The sequence below is a fragment of the Heteronotia binoei genome, chromosome 1 (assembly GCF_032191835.1).
Source record: "Heteronotia binoei isolate CCM8104 ecotype False Entrance Well chromosome 1, APGP_CSIRO_Hbin_v1, whole genome shotgun sequence".
Classification (NCBI taxonomy): Eukaryota; Metazoa; Chordata; class Lepidosauria; order Squamata; family Gekkonidae; genus Heteronotia; species Heteronotia binoei.
In genome coordinates, this window is record NC_083223.1 from 178,090,242 (window position 1) to 178,115,769 (window position 25,528).

Here is a 25,528-nt window from a genome sequence, read left to right on the forward strand (position 1 = left end):
GGGCCAGGTTGAATTACTCACCTCCATCACTGGTGTTATGCAATGCCAGGTCCATAAACAATAAGACCTCAATCCTTCGGGAGTTCCTGCGTGAACAGGATATGGACCTGGCATGCGTGACTGAGACCTGGGTACATGACAGGGAGAGGGTAGCCTTCTCCCAAGTGGCTCCCCCAGGGTACTCAGTATTTCACCAGCCATGGATTAGTGGGCGGAGGAGAGGAGTGGCACTATTCATACGGGAGGCTTACTCCTTCCGGGCTCTCCCGACTCCAGAGATCGATGGCATTGAATGTGCGGATCTGAAGTGGGATGTAGGAGAGGGTTTGGCGATTTGGCTAGTGTACCGATCGCCTAACACACCAACCAGTGCCTTATCGTCCCTGATGGAGGCTGCAACAGGCTGGGCATTGGAACACCCAAGGCTTTTAATCCTGGGTGATTTCAACGTCCATGCTGATGACGCGAACTCTAATCAGGCGACGGACCTAGTGTCATCCATGGCTACGCTAGGACTCTCTCAATTTGTAACTACACCCACAAATCAGGCCGGGCACATGCTGGATTTGATCTTTGCGTTGGGGGTTACAGTGACCCGAATTACTGCTGACGCAGTGCCATGGTCGGACCACTATGTCCTGAAGACCAGTGTGGATGTACCACCCCAAACCCCTTTAGGCAACGAGTGTATTTTAGCTCGCCCACGGAACCTAATGGACCCAATACGGTTCCAGAGGGAACTGCGAGATCCCTGGCCCCCTGGCAACTCGCTTGATGACATGGTCGAGTTATGGCAAAATCGGCTCACCATGGTAATTGATGAGATCGCTCCTCAGCGCCCTCTACGCCCCCGTTCAAAGATGGCACCGTGGTACAACACAGATTTGCGATTGATGAAATGGAGGCTCAGACGACTAGAGAGGAAGCGGCGGCAGACTCATGATGAAGCAAACAGAACATCTTATAGAGAGTATATGAGATCCTATGAGATGGCAGTCAAAGTCACAAAGAAAGCTTACTTTGCGGCCAAGATTGCATCCGTGAATTCACACCCGGCCCAATTATTTAGTATTATTCGGACTCTTACAACTCTGCCACAAGGCAGACCAAATCGTAGGGAATTGAAGATTGGCTGTGAGGCTTTTGCAACATTTTTCATAGATAAAGTCTCGCTGCTCCGCCGCGACCTCCCTGCCACAATTGAAACAGTATGTGAACTCGAGGCTCTGTGCCTGTTTTCCAGACCAGCTCGACAGTTTTACAACACTCAGCTTGGAGGAAGTTGACAGAATCCTCGCAACTGTACGCCCAACAACATGTGATTTGGACCTTTGCCCATCCTGGTTGATTAAAGCATGCCAGATGGAGCTTCAATGTCCTGTGCAGGATATTGTAAATAGGTCCCTCTCGGAGGGCTTTTTCCAAGGCCTCTCAAAGAGGCGATAGTCCATCCCCTCTTGAAAAAACCAACATTAGACCCAGTCGAATTGGCACACTATCGTCCGGTCTCGAATTTACCCTTTTGGGGTAAAATTATTGAGAGGGCAGTAGCGCTGCAGTTGCAGAGCTTTCTGGAGGATGCTTCAGTTCTAGACCCACACCAGTCCAACTTTCGTCTGGGCCATGGAACGGAGACAGTGCTGGTCGCCTTGGTGGATGATCTTCAGCGACAACTGGATCGAGGCGGGTCAGCAATACTGTTGTTGTTGGACCTGTTGGCGGCGTTCGACATGGTTGGCAATCAGTTGCTGGTTCACCGCCTCACTGACGCGAGGATTCAGGGGTTGGCCTGGCAATGGCTCTCCTCTTTCCTCTGTGGTCAAGGACAAAGGGTGGCAATCGGGGGACAATCGTCCCAGAGACATCTGCTTAATTGCGGAGTGCCTCAGGGACAGTGCTCTCCCCGGTGCTGTTTAATATCTATATGCACCCCCTTGCCCAGATTGTCCAGAGATTTGAACTGGGTTGCCATCAGTGCGCTGATGACACACAGCTCTATCTGCTAATAGATGGCCGGCCTGCCTCTGCCCCAGAAAATCTAGCCCAGGCGCTACAAGCTGTGGCAGGGTGGCTTAGGCTGAGACATCTGAAGCTGAACCCGACGAAGACAGAAGTCCTTTGTCTGAGTTGTGGTGGCCTGGGAAGGTGCAGTTGTGGTGCAGAATGCGGTAGCAAGGCTGTTATTGGGTCTCCCCATGCGGGACCACATACAGCTGGGGCTGCGAGACTGCACTGGCTACCAACAGTATTCCGGATCCGCTACAAGGTGCTGGTTACCTTTAAAGCCCTATATGGCTGAGGATCTGCCTACCTTAGGGACCGTCTCTCCCCACATATTCCCCAGAGGGTACTTAGATCCAGATCACAAAACCTATTATCAATCCCCGGGCTGAGGGAGGCGAAATTGAAGGCTACCAGAGAAAGAGCCTTCTCAATTGCGGCCCCCCACTGGTGGAACCAACTCCCAGAAGATGTTAGAGCCTTGTGGGACCTTGCCCAGTTCCGCAAGGCCTGCAGAACAACATTATTTCGAATGGCCTTCAGCCCAAGTATATAGATGCCCAATACCATTGAATGCATTGTATTAATTTTAGCACCGAAACTGTTGTTTTAAAATTGTATTAATAATCTTAAACTTTTAAAAACTTTTAACTACTTATTTGATAATAGATTACTGTAACTGTTTTACTATCTTATTGTTGATGTTGAAATGTTGTTAGCCGCCCTGAATCTGCCTCAGCGGGGAGGGCGGGATATAAATGCGAAAAAATAAATAAATAAATAAATAAAGCCTTCACTTAGGTTCTGTCAGCAATCAGCACTAAACTTGCAGTACAGACTAATGGAACCAGCAGCTCAGACAGAGTACAGCTAGGGTGGAGAACATGGTTCCAACTTCATGGTCTATTTAGCTATTTTAAAAACCCTCTCAGAAAGGCATTTTTTCACTGTTACCCATTTATAAAAAATGTAGCAACCTGACCACAGAATTATTGTGAAGATTAATGAGGGTGTGATCACAAAGCACCTCATACAACAGAAGAGTTATGCGAACAATAATTCCTACCATGACCAGGCACCCTCAATTAAAGCAGAGCAACAATTCCTCATTATCAAAGAAGTTGTTTGCAGTGACTCTTGAGGCAGGTGCTGTAAAACACATCTGTTCTTTACCTGTAGACCTGCTGCACAGAACAGAAGCTTAAAAATTTGCCGGGCTGTAGAGGACTCTACAGTCTCATTCCGAGCTGCCAGCAAGGCATCATCCTGGTTTCCTGACTTGGCCTCATTGCCAAAAACACATGATTTGATAACTGGAAAGCAAACACCTCGGCCTAAGAGATAGAAAGAAAAGAACATTAGCCACTGTAGTGAAGCACCCAATGCAGCAACAAAAAGCTGCATGTGTTAAAAGAGACCACAATTGGTATCATCCCTGCTTGGATTATTTGTGGTACTTCTAACCACCACCTTCCTCTTGTTTAGCCCATTATAATCCACTGTGTGCACAGTACACACTGCAGCTCAGAGGACCGATGGACTAATTTAGCTGTCAGCTATACAAGAAATTACAAAAAAACTTATGTAAAGGCTCTGCAGCTTGTCTACAAGGCCACTATTTGGTAGCCATTTGCAGCTCCCCAAATTTACTCAACTGGGACCAGCTACAAATTCAGCATCTTTAGCAATGAATCAATTCTGCTAGGAGTTCCAATCCTGCAATAGCTAGGCTGAAGGAGTGAAGGAGAGAATTAGGTGCCTCATCAGTAGAATCAGGAAAGCAGTGCATATCCAAATAGAGGCCCATCGTTACAGCTCCTTACCTGTCTCAAGATAATTTTTCTTCTTGAAATACTGTATCAGCAAGAAGCCTGGCACCACAATGCTTGCATAGCCTGCAGCATTGATCAAGAAACGGAATAGCCAGAAGTCTCCCCAGGAGTCCTGGTGAGCCACAGGTACTTCTTCATTGGCAGCCACAGCAGGGAGAGCAGCCAGTGCAAAAGCCAGGCAGAACCTGCCAAGAGAAAGAACAGGCTGTTAACAAAAGAGAATTCAGAGGACCACAAAAACACAATAAAGGACAAGTCGCCACACATAGGTAACACGCAAGATTTCCACCAATAGCATGTCATTCCCCATTTCCCTTTAAGCAACCTGCAAAATCAGATAAAGAAAAAAAAATGGCAACATCTCTATGCACAGTATTTTCAAAGTCAACACTCCAGAGTTATGGTTTCACTAGCAAACAAAGCACTTCCATATTTGTGACCAAATACCTAGAGAAACAATTGCTTGTTCCCCAGCATGGCATGATATTACAGCAGAGGCCTACACAAGCTTTGATATGTCAAAGCCTGAGGCTTTTATGCAATGAGAGCAAATTCTAATCATCATTCCTCTTTTCTAGTTCAACCAAACTGTTCATATTTACCATACAAAAGAGAACACTAAAGTCAGAACTAGCAGACACAGGTCTTATTTAACAACAATGTCAGAGTGGCCTTCCCACAAAGCAAACAATTGTAGCAGCTGTGGGGTTCACTGGGAATTGCCACTGACATTTTAATACAAAAAGGAACAGTGCTGCTATAATGACAAGGGCAACTCCCAAAGAACAAATAGTCTAAGAACATATGAACATATGAAGCTGCCTTATACTAAATCAGACCCTCGGTCCATCAAAGTCAGTATTGTCTACTCAGACTGGCAGCGGCTCTCCAGGGTCTCAAGCTGAGGTTTTTCATGCCCATTTGCCTGGACCCTTATCAGTTGGAGATGCCGGGGATTGAACCTGGGACCTTCTGCTCACCAAGCAGATGCTCTACCACTGAGTCACCGTCCCTAGCAATCATGTTCTTATGAGCAGAGAAAGCAAAAGGAAGTAGCACCATTCACTACTGCCCAGAGGAAGTTGTAAGGGTACATATTCGATCAGTGTCAGTAACCAGGAACTACTGCAGGCCTGGTGACAACAAGCTGCACCAGACCCCGTGGTGGCAGCACTGATGTGGGGAAGAGGAAGCCAAACTGGGACCAGCACTAGAGGCTGTGAGCCACACCAGGTCCTGTGATGGCATGGACTCGATGGAAGCTGTAGTAGGTCCGACAGCAGAGGCCATAAGTTGCACCAGGCCCAGAAACAGCAGCGGTAATAGGAGGCAAAGAAAGCAAGTTGCTGTGAGTCTAACAACAGAGGTTGCATATGTTTTGGGCCCTCAGTTGGGAAGAGCGAGAAGCTGGCGGAGAGCCAGTGAAAAGTTTGCCGTGCTGCGCGAGAGTCAGGGGGTGGGGCGTCCTGGCCCCCAGCGGGGGACAGGGGCTGGCCCAACCAGGTGGCTACTATCATGCTGACGGAGATGCAGTGTTGATGTCCAAGAGCCCGAGGGGGGGGTCTCTACCCTCCTGGTCACTGCGACGACCGACAAGGTGCGGCTGCCAATCAGTGGGAAGAGAAGAAACCCGCTGGCTTGTGAGAGCTACTGGCTTTTGAGAACTGCTACCCTGGCATTTTGCACTAGCACTTTACAAAAGAATTACTGCCGTTATATCTTGTTCCAGCACTTAAAGAAAAATGCTATCTTTGTACCGCACACCAGCACTTTGATAGAACTGCCACCTTTGCACTCTGCTAATTTTGCACTTTGCACCAGCACTTTTAAAGACATTCCAAGATGCTCTAATTTTTAAGACGTACCAGCACCTTAAGAACACTACCACTTTAAAATTTGTTCTCCAGTCAGTGAACTTTCTGCTGTGGTATACTGCAGTCCCTTCCAATTGATGACCCTGCCCATATACTATTGCTCATCTTGAGGTTTTTAGAAATTTGATGGTATTTGGACCTAATTGGATATTTTATCTGCTAAATGGATATAAATTTTTTGCCAATTAATTAGATAGATTGGGGGGGGGGGTTAAGTTAATTGGCTAGGATAAAACTATTAGTAGTAGGAATAAGTTTTTAGCTAGGTCATAGAAAATATTAGCTGATAGAGCGCAAGGTTGAGTGGGTGGGAGGAGCAGGATACGTTGATGTGCATACTGTTGGTGATCTGATACTCTGTGAAGACCATCAGCAAGAGATGTCTGGTCAGGAGATTCCAGTGCTCCTGGGGAAGGGAAAGTACAGCGGTGGGAACAGGCAAAGTTGGAACGGAAGGAGACTGAGACACAGGAGGGCTTGCTCCCCTTCCAGTCTGCGTCCCATCTCAAAGATAGTGGGTATGGGGGCCAAGTGGAAATACTTGCCTCCGTCCCTGGTATTGTGCAATGCCAGGTCCATAAATAATAAAACCTCAGTCCTGCAGGATTTCCTAATTAGACAGGACATGGACCTGGCTTGCGTGACGGAGACCTGGGTGCGGGACAGGGAGATGATAGCTCTCTCCCAAGTAGCCCCGCCAGGGTTCTCTGTTCTTCACCAGGCACAGACTAGCAGGCGGTGGGGAGGGGTGGCCTTTTTCATACGGGAGGATTGCTCCTTCAGGATGCTTCCGCCTCCAAAGATCATGGGTATAGAGTGTACTAGCCTGATGTGGGATGTCGGGGAGAGTTTGGCAATGTGGCTGGTGTACCGTTCGTCTAACGCACCGGCCAGTGCCTTACCGTCCCTGATGGAGGTCGTAGCAGGCTGGGCATTGCAGCATTCTCAGCTTATAGTTCTGGGTGACTTCAATGTCCATGCCAAGGACGCGGCTTCCACTCGGGCGACAGACATAGTGTCTTCCATGGCAGCACTGGGACTCTCCCAATATATAACAATGCCCACACATCAGGCCGAGCACACGTTGGACCTGATCTTTGCGGCTGAAGTATTAGTGGATCAGATTTCTGCCGAGGCAATGCCATGGTCTGACAACTATGCCCTGAAGGCCCGTATGGATACTCCACCCTTACCCCGTTTAGGCAGTGAGCAAGTTTTGGCTCGCCCGCAAAGCTAGATGGACCCTTTGCAGCTTCAAATCCCTTTATGGGATCCCTAGCCCACTGGTGACTCTCTCTATAGCCATCAACAAGATCGCTCCCTGATGTCCTCTTCATCCTCGTTCACGATCCACTCCGTGGTATACCCCAGAGCTGTGATCAATGAAATGGCGATTAAGACTACTAGAGAGACAATGGCGACACACTCATGATGAAGCTACGAGAACATCTTATAGATCATTTATGTGGACCTATGAGACGGCAGTCCAGGTCACAAAGAAGACTTACTTTGCATCCCGGATTTTGTCTGCGACCTCGCGCCCAGCACAATTATTTAGTATAATTTGGTCACTAACAATTTTACCGCAAGGTAAACCATACATTAGAGAATTGGAAATCGGCTGTGAGGCTTTTGCAAGGTTTTTCACAGATAAGGTCTAGTCGCTCTGACACGACCTTCCCACCATAATTGATACAGTGAAAGAACTCGAGGCACCGAGCATGTCTTCTGGTCCATTTCTGGATTCCTTCGCATCACTCAGACTGGAGGAGGTCGACAGGATCCTGTTTGCTGTACACCCTATGACCTGTGGGTTGGACCCGTGCCCATCCTGGCTTATAAAAGCTAGCCAGGCGTCACTACATGAGCCGCTACAGGGTATTGTCAACAGATCCCTCGTAGAAGGGATCTTTCCCACACCTCTTAAAGAGGCTGTGGTCCATCCCCTCTTGAAAAAACCATCTGCAGATCCAGCCGTATTGGCAAATTATCGGCCGGTATCAAACCTTCCCTTTCTGGGTAAGGTTATAGAGCGGGCAGTGGCAACTCCTGGATGACAGTTCCACACTGGATCCATTCCAGTCTGGCTTTCGACCAGGTAACGGGACGGAGACAGTTCTGGTCGCCCTCATAGATGACCTCATGTGACATCTGGATCGGGGCAGCTCAGCGGTGCTGTTATTATTAGATCTGTCAGCCGCATTTGATACAGTTGACCATCAGCTACTGACTAGCTGCCTTGCCAATGTGGGGATTCAGGGGTCTGCCTTACAGTGGCTGGCCTCCTTTCTCCAAGGTTGGGGACAAAGGGTGGTGATAGGGGAGGAATCATCCCAAAGGCACCCACTTATATGCGGTGTGCCACAGGGTGCGGTTCTGTCCCCAATGTTATTCAACATCTATATGTGCCCCCTTGCCCAGATTGTCAGAAGGTATGGGCTGGGGTGTCACCAATATGTGGACGACACCCAGCTCTATCTATTGATGGGTGCCCAGTCCAACTGTACCCCAGAAAATCTAGACCTGGCTCTTCAAGCCATAGCATCTTGGCTCAGGCTGAGTCGGTTGAAGCTGAATCTGATGAAGATGGAGGTTCTCTATCTGAGCCGGGGTGATCCATGGGGGGAGATCCCTCTGCCAGCTCTTGACAGGGTGCCGCTGATACCGGCCCCTAAGGTCAAGAGCTTAGGTGTGGCTCCTGGAGTCCTCTCTTACAGTGGAGGCCCAGGTAGCAGCCACTACAAGATCTGCCTTTTTTCATCTTCAGCGGGTGTGGCAGTTGGCCCCTTTCTTGGAGCATGATGACTTAGCAATGGTGATCCATGCTACAGTCACCTCAAGAATACATCACTGTAATGCTCTCTACATGGGGCTACCCTTGACCCTGACTCGGAAACTATAGCTAGTGCAGAATGCTGCAGCGCAGCTGGTAATGGGCCTCCCTCGATGGGAGCATGTTCAGCCACTGCTGAAAGAGCTGCACTGGCTACCTATTGTGCTCCGAGTCCATTTCAAGGTGTTGGTATTGACCTTTAAAGCCCTTTATGGTCAGCGGCCTACCTATCTACAGTACCGCCTTTCACCGTATGTTCCCCAGAAAGCACTGCGTTCAGGGACACAAAATCTACTGTCTGTCTCTGGACCAAAGGAGGCTAAGCTATGCTTTACATGGGCTAAGGCCTTCTTGGTGGCAGCACCAGAAATGTGGAATGCTCTCCCGGAGGCCATAAGGGCCCTGCGGGATCTCTCTACTTTCCGCAGGGCCTGCAAAACTGAACTGCTCCAACAGGCCTTTAATACCTAACCAGGAGAGGACTGCCGCCCCACATCATTATAGAGACACGATACTACATGATCACCATCAGAAAAGAAGAACTCGCTTATATTGATGAGGTACAGCACCACATAATGGTTTTAAAATTGTAACTGTATTTTATTGGTTTTTAAATTGTAAATATAAATGCTGTTAGCTGCCCTGAGTCCGCTTGCGGAGAGGGCGGGAAAGAAATTTAAGGTAAATAAATAAATGTTTTATGTATTTTAATGTATTTAATGTTTTAACATATTTAAGAACATAAGAGAAGCCATGTTGGATCAGGCCAATGGCCCATCCAGTCCAACACTCTGTGTCACAGTGGCCAAAAAACCCAGGTGCCATCAGGAGGTCCTTCAGTGGGGACAGTACACTAGAAGCCATCCTACTGTTTCCCCTCCAAGCACCAAGAATACAGAGCATCACCGCCCCAAACAGAGAGTTCCATCAATACACTGATGGACCTCTGCTCCATATTTTTCCAGTACTCTCTTGAAACTGTCTATGCTGTGTGCAATTCTGGTCACCGCACCTCAAAAAGGATATTATAACATTGGAAAAAGTCCAGAAAAGGACAACTAGAATGATTAAAGGGTTGGAACATTTTCCCTATGAAGAAAGGTTAAACGCTTGGGGCTCTTTAGCTTGGAGAAACGTTGACTGCGGGGTGACATGATAGAGGTTTACAAGATAATGCACGGGATGGAGAAAGCAGAGAAAGAAGTACTTTTCTCCCTTTCTCACAATACAAGAACTCGTGGGCATTCGATGAAATTGCTGAGCAGTCAGGTTAAAACGGATAAAAGGAAGTACTTCTTCACCCAAAGGGTGATTAACATGTGGAATTCACTGCCACAGGAGGTGGTGGCAACTACATGCATAGACAGCTTCAAGAGGGGGTTAGATAAAAATATGGAGCAGAGGTCCATCAGTGGCTATTAGCCACCCCTCAGTTGACGTTTCTCTAAGATAAAGAGCCCCAAGCATTTTAAACTTTCTTCATAGGGAAAGTGTTCCAACCATTTAATCATTCTAGTTGCCCTTTTCTGGACTTTTTACAATGCTATAATATTTTTTTTGAGGTGTGGTGACCAGAATTGTACAGTTTGGCCACCCCGATCTACAGCATTAGAGAATAATGACTGTGCATATGGTACCACCAAATGAGACAGCACCATTGATTTATACAGGGGCATTATGATTTACTCATGCTATGTTCTTGTGCATGTTTATATTTGATATTTATGTTATGTTATGATGCATGGTTACAACATTAAATTCATTCACTCATAATGTACTATATGAAGATTTTTACATAATACCATTTACAGCAGGAGTAGCCAAACTTGCTTAACATAAGAGCCACACAGAATAAATGTCAGATGTTTGAGAGCCTCAAGACATGAACATCAGGTGTTTGAGAGCTGGAGGGAGGGAGGGAAATACATTGGGAGGGAGGGAGAGATGGAAAGAAAACAACTTTAAATGCATTCTACAAGCTGCTGGCAGGCTTGGCAAAGTAATTTAAAGAGATAAATGCCTTCTCCATGCTGACTGATGAGATGGTGGGGGCTTTGAGAGCTACATAATATGTGCGAAAGAGCCAAAAGTGGCTCCAGAGCCACAATTTGGCCACCCCTGATCTACAGCATTAGAGAATAATGACTGTGCATTTGGTACCACACACAGCAATTCAGCCGTACATTTCAGTACCAAAAGTGTTCTACTGTCTTCAAAAGAGGTGCAAACAAGGCCTTCTTTCCTTGCAAACTGCTAACTGCCTTCCTCTTGTGTATTTGATCTAGCCTGAGTCCAGCGGCACCTTTCACACCAACTAAGTTTTATTCAAAGTATAAGCTTTGTGTGCACACAAATTTCCTCAGACACACTGAAATGGAAGTTACCAGTCCATCCACATAGGTAGATGAAGTCAAGATAACACAATCACTGGACCTAACAACATCAACTATACCATTTCAGGATTATTCACATGCTCATCTTCTAATATTGTATATGCCATTAAATGCCAACAGTGCCCTTTGGTTCTCTACAGAGGGCAAACAGGTCAAACCCTACTCCAAAGGATATAAATAGACACAAGTCAGACATAAAGAATCACAAGATCGAGAAACCTGCAGGAACACACTTCAGCCTTCCAGGACATTCAATGGGTTACCCATAGCAGTGGTTTTATTGCAAAAGAACTTCAGGAACAGACCAGAAATTGCAGAGTTGCAAGTTATTATAGCACTCAGGACTATGGAATCCATAGAACTGCGACAATGGTTATTTATCTCACTATGTATGCTAACCTTATTTAATCTTCACATCTGTTTTCTCACCAATCCTTCAGAAAGACAATACATCTTTATTTTATTTCTTATTGGATAGTAGATTAGAACAATAGCTTGGAATATAACACAATGAATAGTGGGATGTAATGTAATCTGGAATGGTAGATTGGAATGTATTTCTCTGCTCTGGGGACAGGGGAAAAAACTCTACACAGCTAGTCACCTCACTTCAAAGAAGAAGATGCTGTAAGGTTCCCTCTATGCTTGAGAGGAGATGGATGGAGCACAATGGCAGGGTCTCCATTATTTCCTCTCAGCATTCCACAATTAAGGATACATCAATCTCCAATTCTGACATATTTATTTCCTTCACGATGTTTCCCCTCCAGAATTAAACCCAAACAAATGGTAACCATATAAACTAAGCTTGTTATTCCTGTTTGGTACCTGAATCTGCAAAACATCTTCAGTGCTCTTCCGTCAGACATTTGCTAACTAAGATCAATGACAACAGACATTGAACATCTGGCCCACAACAACAGACATTGAACTATTTGGCCAACCTCAAATGCACAATTGCAACTTTAGGACCTTTTACCCAACAGAACATCTAGTAGAAACAGCCAAACAACAACAAAATTTAACACGGAATTGATACATTAACATATTCTATTCTGAGATTGAAATAGCACCTGACACTATTTTATGTTTTTATTTATTTTGTATTTTTATATTTTGATGATTGTGGTTTATATCAATACCGGGTTTTATATGACTTTTGTGGAATGTAAGCCGCCCTGAGCCTGCTTCAGTGGGGAGGGCAGGATATAAGCTGAATAAATAAATAAATAATGTTGCATGCTGCTTTGCTGCTCACCGTCTGCCTATGGACAGGTAACTTCCATTTCATTGTATCTGAAGAAATGTGCATGCACGTGAAAGCTTATACCCTGAATAAGATTTTGTTAGTCTTAAAAAGTGCCACTGGACTCAAACCTTGTTCTGCTGCTTGAGACCAATACGCTACCCACCTGAACCTTTGATCTAGCTTGGCAGAGAGATGAGAAGCCAGTATCCCAAATATGCTGTCCTTTTGACCCGGTCCCCTGTGGACAACCTTTGCAGCTTTCTTCTTCAAGGACTGACAGAGACTAAGAAAGGAGGAGTTTATTTCCCTACCTTGTTGACAGCAATGCTATTATTTGCAAGGATATGTTTATTGTTTGAATGTGACTACTTTTGTTCATAAATAATATGCCATAATGACTATAATGAGAATATGCTGATGAATTCTCCAACAACAACTTTGCTGCCCAGTCTTGGGGTCTTCTGCTTCTAAGATTTTCCTTTTAAACTTTAACACAGATATGGTTTCACAGCCAGTACAGGATTTAGTATTGTTACCTATTGTGGCAATGAGATTTCTTTATACTGAAATTGAAAACCTAGTGCAACATGACTGCAGAAAAAAATTGAGTAACTTTCTGTGGTGAAACTGACTGCTAAACAGAAAACCATGGTCTTCTGTATTAATGCTTATTTTCCTGCACAAATCTACATTTGTTCTGATCAAGTTTTTTTAAAAAAACATACAAGCACACACATTATCTTAATTACTGGAAATACTGAAGTTGAGTTTTGTGGTACTGTTTGACTACGTTAGTATAAAATGCCTTATTTTGTATATCTGTATTTACATTTAATGCTAGAAGCGTTAAAAGTAAAATTGGTGAGTTGGAATGTTTAGTGTTGGGAGAAAACAGAGACATTGTGGGAATTTCAGAAACTTGGTGAAATGAGGAGAATCAGTGGGACACGGTGATTCCTGGATATAATAAGTTATATTGGAAGGATAGGGAGGGAAGGGTTGGAGGTGGGGTGGCTCTGCATGTCAGAGAGGGCATACGGTCCAGTAAGACTGAGGTCAGGGAAATAGATTCCCTTCTAGAAATGCTTTGGGTTGAAATAGAGGGCCCAAAAGGAAATTTAACTATGGGAGTTCGTTATCGTCCACCAAATCAAAAGATAGAGGACGATTATAATATGATGGAAGGCTTAAAGATAGTGGCTAGACGTAAAAACTGTGTCGTCATAGGTGATTTTAACTACCCGCAGATTGATTGGGTCAATATATGTTCTGGTCGAGAGAAAGAGATTGAGTTTCTAGATGCTCTCAATGAATGTGCTATGAAGCAGATGGTCTCTGAACCTACCAGGGGTGGGGCAACCCTGGACTTGGTCCTAAGTAATGCCCAAGACTTGGTGAAAGATGTAAAAGTGATCGCACCGCTTGGGAGCAGTGACCATAACGTTATAGATTTCACCATTTGTATAACTAGAGGGTTGCCCCCAAAAGACCAGCACAACCACATTTAACTTTAAAAGGGATAAATTCTCTGAGAAGAGGAGGCATGTGAAGAGGAAACTGAAAGAAAAGGTAAATACAGTCAAAACCATTGGGGAAGCTTGGAGGCTATTTAAAACTACAATCCTAGAAGCTCAGATAAAATATATATTACAAGTTAGGAAAGGCACAAACAGGTATATGAGAAGGCCTGCATGGTTAACAAACAAAGTAATGGAAGCTGTAAAAGGTAAGAAGGACTCCTTTAAGCGGTGGAAAGCTAGTCCAAGTGAGATTAATAAAAGGGAACACAGGCAGTGGCAAATCAAATGCAAGACTGTGATCAGGCAGGCAAAAAGGGACTATGAGGAGCATATTGCAAAAAACATAAAGACCAACAATAAAAATTTCTTCAAATATATTAGAAGCAGGAAACCAGCCAGGGAGGCAGTGGGGCCCTTGGATGACCAAGGGGTAAAAGGATTACTGAAGAAGGATAGGGAAATGGCTGAGAAGCTGAATGCATTTTTTGCCTCCGTCTTCACTGTGGAAGATGAGACGTGTTTGCCTGCTCCAGAACCACTTATTTTGGAAGGGGTGTTGAAAGACCTGAGTCAGATTGAGGTGACAAGAGAGGAGGTCCTACAACTGATAGACGAATTAAAAACTAATAAGTCATCAGGTCCAGATGGCATACAGCCAAGAGTTCTGAAAGAACTCAAAGTTGAACTTGTAGATCTTCTGACAAAAATATGTAATCTTTCATTGAAATCTGCCTCCATTCCTGAGAACTGGAAGGTAGCAAATGTCACCCCCATCTTTAAAAAGGGATCCGGGAAACTACAGGCCAGTCAGTCTGACTTCAATACCGGGAAAGTTGGTAGAAACCATTATCAAGGACAGAATGAGTAGGCACATTGATGAACACGAGTTATTGAGGAAGACTCAACATGGGTTCTGCAAAGGAAGATCTTGCCTCCCTAACCTGTTACATTTCTTTGAGGGGGTGAACAAACATGTGGACAAAGGAGACCCAATAGATGTTGTTTACCTTGACTTCCAGAAAGCTTTTGATAAAGTTCCTCATCAAAGGCTCCTTAGGAAGCTCGAGAGTCATGGAGTAAAAGGACAGGTCCTCTTGTGGATCAAAAACTGGCTAATTAATAGGAAGCAGAGAGTGAGTATAAATGGGCAGTCTTCGCAGTGGAGGACGGTAAGCAGTGGGGTGCCGCAGGGCTCAGTACTGGGTCCCATGCTCTTTAACTTGTTCATAAATGATTTGGAGTTGAGAGTAAGCAGTGAAGTGGCCAAGTTTGCAGATGACACTAAATTGTTCAGGGTGGTGAGAACCAGAGAGGATTGTGAGGAACTCCAAAGGGATCTGTTGAGGCTGGGTGAATGGGCGTCAATGTGGCAGATGAGGTTCAATGTGGCCAAGTGCAAAGTAATAGACATTGGGGCTATGAATCCCAGCTACAAATACAAGCTGATGGGGTGTGAACTGGCAAAGACTAACCAAAAGAGAGATCTTGGGGTCATGGTAGATAACTCACTGAAAATGTCAAGATAGTGTGCATTTGCAATAAAAAAGGCCAACGCCATGTTGGGAATTATTAGGAAGGGAATTGAAAACAAATCAGCCAGTATCATAATGCCCCTGTATAAATCGATGGTGCGGTCTCATTTGGAATACTGTGTGCAATTCTGGTCACCGCACTTCAAAAAGGATATTATAGCATTGGAAAAAGTGCAGAAAAGGACAACTAGAATGATTAAAGGTTTGGAACACTTTCCCTATGAAGAAAGGTTAAAACGCTTGGGGCTCTTTAGCTTGGAGAAACGTTGACTGCAGGCTGACATGATAGAGGTTTACAAGATTATGCATGGGATGGAGAAGGTAGAGAACGAAGTACTTTTCTCCCTTTCTCACAATACAAGAACTCGTGGGCATTCAATGAAATTGCTGAGCAGTCGGGTTAGAATGGATAAAAGGAGGTATTTCTTCACCCAAAGGGTGATTAACATGTGGAATTCACTGCCACAGGAGGTGGCGGCTACAAGCATAGCCAGCTTCAAGAGGGAGTTAGATAAAAATATGGAGCAGAGGTCCATCAGTGGCTATTAGCCACAGTGTGTGTATATATATATATGTGTGTGTGTGTGTGTGTATATAAAAAAAAAATTTGGGCCACTGTGTGACACAGAGTGTTGGACTGGATGGGCCATTGGCCTGATCCAAAATGGCTTCTCTTATGTTCTTAATAACAAACTTTTTTTAAATACACAGTCCTATTGTAAATATGAAACAAAAAATGATGCTGGAATAAGTTTTGTTAGTCTTTCAGGTGCCACTGGATTCCTGTTTTATTTTGCTGTTGCAAACCTACCATTGCTCAACTGAAATTATTTCTGTTCAAATAACAGACTTCCTTTTCACTAAAAAATTTGTATTTTCTGTTTGCAACATTTATTTTTCCTGCCTCTTAGGGGGGGCGGAGGGTGGGGGGGCTCCCTCTGGGTATCCTACCCCCCCCAGGGAAAGTGTATGCGCAATACATAGCCTCTCCTCTCCCGGTGTAGTGAACGCCGCGTGGTCACTGTCTGGCTATGCCTGGCAGATGGTCACTGCAATGGCCTCTCCTGCATTACTGCATCCGTAGCAACACCTTCTCGCTGGTCCCGCCCGTTTTTCACAGAGTTTGCTACGTCATGGTGCAACCGAATTGTCCGGCAGTATAACCGGATGGGCAGGCTGGGCCCACCAACCTTGCCAGCCTAAGAGAAGGAAAACTCTAACATCAAACCCGGGCAGATAGAGCTCGTTAATGTAACACCTACCACCTGGAGGACTCGCTGCCGGCGTCCCGGCTTACTGGGCCATGGCAGATGACCCCCAGGTGAAAGGGTGGAGCCAGTACCGCGCACACTGCGCTTCACCTAAAAAATTCCTCTGCGCAGGCCTGAAGGGCATATCCACATACACAACCCACAACACATCAAGTCCTGCAGCGATGGGCAAGGGGCGAAACGGCAGGTGGAAGGTGCCACTGGAAGCCGCAGTCCCGATCCTGCATGTGGGCGGTTCAGGGTATTGGTCGCCTGATGCTAACCCGGAGACGAAAGCATTTTTCGGCAGCACCCTGAACGACCAAGCAGCCTTATCTAGGGACAGCACTGCTTGCTCCACACGGAGAGGGGCCTAGAAAAGGTGGCCTAAACAAAGCTCGTCTCCTCCACCCCAGTTGGCTAGCCGCGGTCAACGGGCATCCTTACTTGCGGTCAAAAAATAACAACAAAGAAAAGGCATGCACCTGCCTCACAAAGTGTGCAAAGACTAAAGCTTGCATGTTGGAACATCAGAACCATGCTTGACACAGTAGACAGTGGTCGCCCTGAACGACGCTCTGCTCTAGTTGCCCACGAACTTCTCAGGTTGAATATCGACATAGCAGCTCTCAGTGAGGTCCGTTTCCCTGAGGAAGGTAGTCTTCAAGAACACGGTGCTGGCTATACCCTCTACTGGTCGGGTAAGTCAAAGGCTGAGAGCCGCCTTTCTGGCGTTGGCTTCATGGTCAGGAACTCCATTGCCTCCAAACTCGACAACCTGCCAACAGGTCACTCAGATCGCATCATGTCCATGCGCCTCCCACTTCAAAACAAGCAGCATGCAACACTCTTCAGTGTGTATGCCCCAACCCTTCAAGCAGATCCTGCAGAAAAGAACAAGTTCTATGCTGATCTACACAACCTCGTACAGAAGACCCCTACAGAGGACAAGGTGATCATCCTTGGCGACTTCAATGCCAGAGTAGGTAAAGACTCGGAAGCCTGGAAAGGAGTACTTGGCAAACACGGCATTGGCAACTGCAATGACAACAGACGCCTCCTGCTAGAATTCTGCATGGAGCACCAGCTCACCATCACCAACACTATCTTCCAGCAGAAGAACAGTCTGAAGACAACCTGGATGCACCCACGGTCCAAGCACTGGCACCTTATCGACTACATTCTGGTGCGCCAGAGAGACCTTCGAGATGTCTTACACACCCGAGTAATGCCCAGTGCAGAATGTCATACGGATCATCGTCTTGTACGCTGCAATCTCCGTCTTCACTTTAAACCCACATCCAGGAGAGGAGGTATCCCTCAGAGGAAGTTTCAGGTTGGCAGTCTCCAGTCAGCCGAAGTTAAAGCTGCCTTCCAGGCAAAACTCCAGTCAAGAATTGAGGACCCCAGTTGCCCCACAGACCCTTCTCCAGAAGCACTCTGGGAACACCTAAAAACTACCGTCCTGCAGATCTCTGAAGAAGTCCTCGGGTTCTCCACAAGGAAGAACAAGGACTGGTTTGATGAGAACAATCAAGAGATCCAAGATTTACTGGCGAAAAAGAGATCTGCCTACCAAGCACATCTTGCTCAGCCCTCCTGTCCTGGGAAAAAAGCAACCTTTCGCGCTGCATGTAGCAACCTCCAGCGCAAGCTTCGAGACATTCAGAACGATTGGTGGACCAAGCTTGCAGAGAGAACCCAGCTGTGTGCAGACACTGGTGATTTAAGAGGGTTCTACGAAGCCCTGAAGGCAGTATATGGTCCGTCATATCAGGCTCAGAGTCCCTTGCGTAGTGCAGACGGCCAAGTGCTCCTCACAGACAAGGCATCCATACTGAACCGGTGGTCAGAGTATTTTCAGGTTCTCTTCAGTGCCAACCGCGTAGTTCAAGATTCAGCAATCCACCTCACCCCACTTCAACCAGTGAAAACAGAGTTGGATGAGATCCCCACCCTAGAAGAGACTGTTAAAGCCATCAAGCAACTGAAAAGTGGCAAGGCAGCAGGAGTTGATGGAATTCCACCAGAGATCTGGAAGCATGGGGGCACAGTACTACATAGCTCACTTCACAAAGTACTTGTCACCTGCTGGGAACAAGGCAAATTACCACAGGACTTTCGTGATGCAATCATCATCACCCTATACAAGAACAAAGGTGAAAAGTCAGACTGCTCCAACTACCAGGGAATAACCCTGCTCTCCATCGCAGGCAAAATCCTTGCCAGAATACTCCTGAACAGACTGGTGCCCGCCATTGCAGAAGAACTCCTCCCAGAGAGCCAGTGCGGCTTCAGAGCTAACAGGAGCACCACCGACATGGTATTTGTTCTCAGGCAGCTCCAAGAGAAATGCAGGGAACAGAACAAGGCTCTGTATGTGACTTTTGTCGACCTTACCAAAGCCTTCGATACCGTTAGCAGGAAAGGCCTGTGGAAATCTTGGAACGTTTAGGATGTCCCCCAAGGTTCCTCAGCATGATCATCCAGCTACATGAAGACCAGCGAGGCCAAGTCAGACACTGCAACGACCTCTCGGAGCCCTTCCCAATAGGCACAGGTGTAAAGCAAGGCTGCGTTCTCGCGCCAACTCTCTTTACGATCTTCTTTAGCATGATGCTTCAAAGAGCTGCAGTAGATCTAGATGATGACGATGGTGTCTACATCCGCTATCGCACCGATGGCAGCCTGTTCAACCTGAGGCGACTAAAGGCTCACTCCAAGACGATGGAAAAACCCATCCGAGAGCTACTGTTTGCTGATGATGCTGCACTCGTCTCCCACTCGGTATCAGCTCTGCAGCATATGACGTCCTGCTTTGCAGAGGCTGCCAAGCTATTCGGCCTAGAAGTTAGTCTGAAGAAGACAGAAGTTCTCCACCAGCCTGCACCCCAGGAAGATTATCACCCTCCCTGCATCACTGTGGGTGAATCAGTTCTGAAGACAGTCCAGCAGTTCAGCTACCTGGGGTGCATCATCTCCTCAGATGCCAAGATCGACAAGGAGATCGACAACAGGCTGGCAAAGGCAAACCGTGCATTTGGCCGACTGCACAAAAGAGTGTGGAGCAACAAGCATCTGAAAAAAGGCACAAAGATCAATGTTTACAAAGCGGTTGTGATGACAACCCTCATCTACGGCTCCGAATCGTGGGTTTTATACCGTCATCACCTGTGACTCCTCGAGCGCTTTCATCAGCGCTGCCTTCGCACCATCCTCAACATCCACTGGAGTGACTTTGTGACCAACACTGAAGTCCTCAAGCGGGCGGAGGTTACCAGTATCGAGGCACTGCTGCTGAAGACGCAGCTGTGCTGGGCAGGGCATATTTCTAGGATGGAAAACCACCGCCTTCCCAAGATTGCCCTGTATGGCGAACTCTCCACCGGCCATTGAAATAGAGGGGCACCAAAGAAGAGGTACAAGGACTCCTTAAAGAAATCCCTTGGCAACTGTCACATCAACCATCACCAGTGGTCTGCCCTAGCCTCAGATCGCAAAGCATGGAGACACACCATCCACCAGGCTGTCTCTTCCTTTGAGAACGCACGCATAGCTGGTCTTGAGGACAAAAGGAGATTGAGGAAGAATCGCACTGCTACAGCACCAACCCTAAATCAGACTTTTCCCTGCAGCCACTGTGGCCGGACCTGCCTGTCCCGCATTGGTCTTGTCAGCCACCAGCGAGCCTGCAGCAGACGTGGACTATTGCACCCTTCTTAAATCTTCGTTCGCGAAGCCAAGCCGAGAGAGAGAGAGAGATGTCAAAATTAAGGTATGCACAGTAAGGCAGAATAGGATTGAACAGTTTGCAACTTTAGTATTATGTGTATTTGAAATTTTGTCTGTAGAAGACTAAGGTATTTTTAGAACAAAGTTTAAGTACAGTGGCACCTTTAAGACCAACACAGTTTAATTAAACTCAAACTTTGTTCTGTTGCTTCAGACCAATACACCTACTCACCTGAATCTAAGGTATTTATAATTTTACATTTCATAAATATTTCAAATAGCACAATGTTATATGCTAATTTATAATTTCAATTCCCCCCCAAAAGAAGTCTACCCACCCCAACCATGGCTTCAACATTTCTGGAAATTTTAAGTCTCTAATTCCAACAACCCTATTTTGTGCATGATTACTTAGAATTAGGTTTCTACAAAACCCAGAAGAGTTTCCAGAACACTAAGAATCTAATTAAAGATTGCTAATCTTTAACAAAGCCATTCAACTGTTCTTCCTGCCTCCTTCTTTCCAACTGCCTTGAGCAGGGATACCCCACTGAGCAGCCAAGTCTTGTAAGATTATTTGCAAAATATAAAACCACAGAAAATTAGTTTTAGGTAAGATCCAAAGATGAGTTTAAACAGCTATTTCATTCTGAAGTCATTTTCAATGCCTCGTCATCTTGGATTACTTACTTATGCCACGGTAAAATATGACCAGTTACAGAAATAACTCCTGGGAAAATCCCCACATTTCATAACGTAAAAATAATAACACCCAGGAATTTCAAACTTTTTGTTTCCAGCTCTGAACATATATACCTATGTGGGATGTTAAATGGGTAGAGAACACTATAAAATGCTAATTTTGTTATCAGAAATATGCATCCCCATACCATCAGATTTTTGGGAACTGTGCAAAACTCAAATCCATGGCTTTTAGGAAACATGGACACTTATGGCTGTTTCAGTCTGCTGTTGCTGCAGTGTTTGTTATTTACTTTACAATGCCTGGGGCCTGAAGCTGCTGATGAGGTATCTCAAGATTACCCAGGTTTGAATCACTCCAGTGCATAGATAGAGTGTAGGACTGGAATGCATGACACTCGGGTTCAAATCCCTGTGCTGCCACACAACTTGCCTGGTGGTTTCAGGAGGAAGGACGTGCAAAGCATTCTGTAAACTCAGAAGTGTTACACAATCAGTAACTAACCAACTTGGGAAGACTGAGCTACGAGCATTCTATATTTGCAGCAAAGATTTTGCCACTGACACCTGGGGACAAAGCAATGGATTTCTGAAATCCCACCTACAATTTCTTGTGGGCCTAAGGTTATTTCTGGCCTTGTGCCTTTCATCAAGATGGCAACAGATTGCTTACACAGACACCCATCACAAGTGGCCTGAATTATTCCCAAGGCAAAAAATAAAGGCTTCCTTCAATCATCATGAGCAACCTGATAGCCCAGCTCAGCCTAATTGGTGGGTGGGGGAGGGGAGGGGGAGGGAGAGAGAGAGAGAGATACTGACCAAATGTACTGACCAAATCCCTCCCCTTCTTTCTATCTCTGGAGTCCAGAAACTCTCAGAAAGTCAAGGAAGCTAGGTCCTTACACCTTATTTAAACTTTGATAGTAGCACCACTAACTCCCAGAATGCATAAACATTCCCTAAGGCAAAAGTCATGTACCAGAAGGTCATGGCATCAGAAGAGTTCTGCAGCCTCCTGGTAAAAAGAACCAAAGATTCAACTATGGAGGTTAATTTAACATAGAGATTGAAGTAACAGGTTTAGCATGGGGGGACATGACGCTGATTTTATCCGAGCCTGGATGCTAAGCTGAGTTAGTACTTGGATATGAGACCGCCAAAGAAGAATGGGGTTGCTATACAGCTGGGGTTGCTATACAGATGAAGGCAATGGCAAACCAGCTCTGCTCATCTCTTGTCTTGAAGGCCTGGGGTCACTATGACCCTCATTGAGATGTAAAATCAACTAAGATGGTGTGTTTAAAGCTCCCCCTATTATACTTCAGAATACAATAATACATTCAGCAATGAGATGCTACATTCCCCACTATTGACATCTATAATCTCTTGTACAAAATTAAGTGCATACATTCATAACATACACAAGTAGACATAAATGGTGCTAGATATGCACCAAAATATAGTTTTTAGTATGATGAAATAATCCTTGATGAACTAGGATATAATCTTTGAAGACAGATGTGAACACTCCTCAGTTTTTCACTTGTATGAAGGTGTTTGTAGACGGTTGGAAGTTATTTCATTACGGGTGTGTTCACACACACTAAATAATGTGTTTTGCAATTGGATTTTTACTGTGAAAGAATAGCAAAATCCACTTGCAAACAGTCACTATGTGAAAATATCCTATGTCCTCTGGGATGAATGAAATTCAAATTTCACTATGTAGACATATTTGATCACCAATGAAGAAGTCTTATATGAAATGTAACTGGGATCTCATTTGAACTGGATTTATTTTTCCACAATCTTAACATAGCCTTTAATTGGAGCATCATAAAACTGTGGAGTGATTACAAGTCTTATCAGACTATTCTAGTTCATTAAGGATTATTTCATCATACTAAAAACTGTATATATCTGCATATCCAGCACTATTTGTGTCTACTTGTGTATATTATGAATGCATGCACTTGATTTTGTACAAGAAATTATAGGTGTTAATATTATTTCAAACATTATCTTCAAAGTAATTGTGGCTTCTGAGAGCACAAACAGCACAGGAGTTTCTCAGCACTGTTAGCTACTCTAGTATAGCAAAGTCCACATGGTTGATACTACTTTCAGCAAGGCTACTTTGAAACTACTCTGGTCTGAAGCAGCAATCTTGGTCTTCCTAGTCTAGGAATAAAACAACCAAACAACATTTCTCTTTCCATTCTGTGTCAGCAGCTCCCTGGCCAATAAGGCTTCTCCACCCTTTCAGCTTGGATAGAGCAGCTCATTATACACTTGGCCCTCTCATTTCTGCCAGGCAAGCAGCTCCGGCATCAGTGCTAGCCATGAAAGAAGCTTTCATAATTTCAAACCCACAAAGTAAGCCAAAATTCATATATACACATCTCATTCACTCTGGACAAGCATACCTTTTTTGGGGGGGTACACACAAATCCCTGCAGATAGCTTGCTCCCTGCTAGGACAAGACAGATCTGGGATAAAGCCTCCTTTGACAGGCCATTTGATTCCAGCACCTGAGGCAATGAAAAACCTAAGTCTCAAGCAGTAGAATCAGTTCTAGGCTGCTAATCAAAATAAAACAGGAAATGAAAGCACAGAAAAATATTTCAAGAAAATACACTTCACTCACAGTTCCCCTGTAACTATAGTAGTATGGACACTCTCTTAAGCTTTGATCTTCAGTCCCAGGATGCCACCTCTCTCTAGATATTAGAAAGAAGTGGCAATGCCGTCATATTTACAATTCAAAATCACAACTAAAATCACAACTAAAAAACCTATGGGAGGACATTTTAATCTAACAGTGGCAGTCTTTAATCAGAGAAGTTTCAACGGGAGATTACAACATGAGATTGTGGAACTTGAGTTCAAGCACAAGTTCAAAACAGTGGACTCTCACCCCCCAGGGCTGAATAGGGACATAGTATTCTTATCTCATTACAGATGCTGATTTTCTGTCCCCAAGCATTTCCCTTCTGCTCCAGTCAAGAAGAAGAAGATGATATTGGATTTCTATCCCGCCCTCCACTCCAAAGAGTCTCAGAGCGGCTCACAATCTCCTTTACCTTCCTCCCCCACAACAGACACCCTGTGAGGTGGGTGGGGCTGGAGAGGGCTGTCACAGCAGCTGCCCTTTCAAGGACAACCTCTGCCAGAGCTATGGCGGACCCAAGGCCATGCTAGCAGGTGCAAGTGGAGGAGTAGGGAATCAAACCCGGTTCTCCCAGATAAGAGTCCGCACACTTAACCATTACACCAAACTGGCTCTCCATTTACATTTTGTTTACATTTTGCATTGCACCTCTGCATCCTGAGTCCCTTCTTTGCAACACCCCCACCCCCATCTTCCTGACTGGGATATAAAGACTCAGGGATATAAAGACTCAGGGATCTCCCTTCCTAGTATCTCTCATGAAGGCAGCTTTGACCCTTGGAAGCTTATACCCCCAAAATCTGATGCTATTGAATACTTCTTTTCTATGAAGACCAACACAGCTACCCTCATGACACTATTATAATCAGGGTAATAAAACAATGGTAGGTGAGTGGGTTTTACTCAATTGTTTTAATGCACAGATTCTAACTGGCACCAGTGTCAGCACGAATAAAATGGGAGGTGTAATTACTCCAGCTTGTTTCATAATGGGTACAAGGGTAAATCTCGGACCTATTGCATTGAACAATTAATTCAGTTTTGCAAACAAGGCTTGAAGGGGCAAGGGCTCACCTCCCTCCCAATTCTTAGACCAAGGAGCTCCCATATTCTGATAAAAGAATATTTCTTCTGCATGTTTCTTCTTGCAGAAAAAATTCCAGAGACCACTATTTACCTCTCATCTAGGTTTCAAAGATGCTTAGACTCTGCAGGTGACAGAGACATATGCAAAGACCATTTTTAAAAAGTTGTCAGTTATGTATTGTTCTCTCTCTAATGTCTCTGTTGGCGTCAGAGAGCACAGCCCTGACCTTGGAAAGAAACTCTCAGCTGGGCACCTAACCCTGGTCCCCAACACTCCGCTCATGAGAGTTTTACCTTATTATTAATCCTCCCTTAACCCTCAGTGATGGAGTGCCCAACAAGCCATCTCCTGCCATGTTATTTCACACGGTAATCCTATCTTGATGAGCACCTAATGTAGCAGGCCTCCCTGAAGTCTCTCCAGGGGTCCCTTTGCTCTTCCTCAGCTTTCCTCCTCTTCCCATAGTCTTCCCCTCTTTGAGAAAAGTGCTCTCCAGGAGATCCTTTGGCTTCTATTCCCTGCCTCAAAATGTCCCCTACTAGTTTAGGGGCTTTTAAAATATTCTTCTGGGACCAGCAGGCCCTACCTCTCTGGGTCATATTACACTGCCTGTGAACATGACATCCTCTTTCATTTTTGTGCTAAAGGGCCAATACACACAGTGGCCAACATGGCACTGTATTTTATTCCTGGTTCAGCCCACTTCCACTTAATGGGCAACTGCTACTTGCTACTTCTGATTTGACAACTAACAGGGAACCACAGTGTGGACATGTTAAAAGAAACCTTGTGCAAACACTGTATAACAGTGTATTTTACACTCCAGTTTGCTCAAAGTTTTATAAGCA

At 45.3% G+C, this 25,528-nt stretch overlaps 1 protein-coding gene across 1 annotated transcript in view; it reads right to left on the reverse strand.

Moving 5' to 3' along the window:
- The window catches only part of SLC35B2 (solute carrier family 35 member B2), a 35,258-nt gene that overhangs the window by 3,993 nt on the left and 5,737 nt on the right, over positions 1-25,528 (reverse strand). Inside the window, exons 2-3 of the mRNA XM_060244832.1 lie at positions 3,825-4,018; positions 3,175-3,335 (exon numbers count right to left, since the gene is read on the reverse strand). Coding sequence (XP_060100815.1) covers positions 3,175-3,335; positions 3,825-4,018 — 355 coding nt within the window. The remainder of the gene's footprint in view (positions 1-3,174; positions 3,336-3,824; positions 4,019-25,528) is intronic.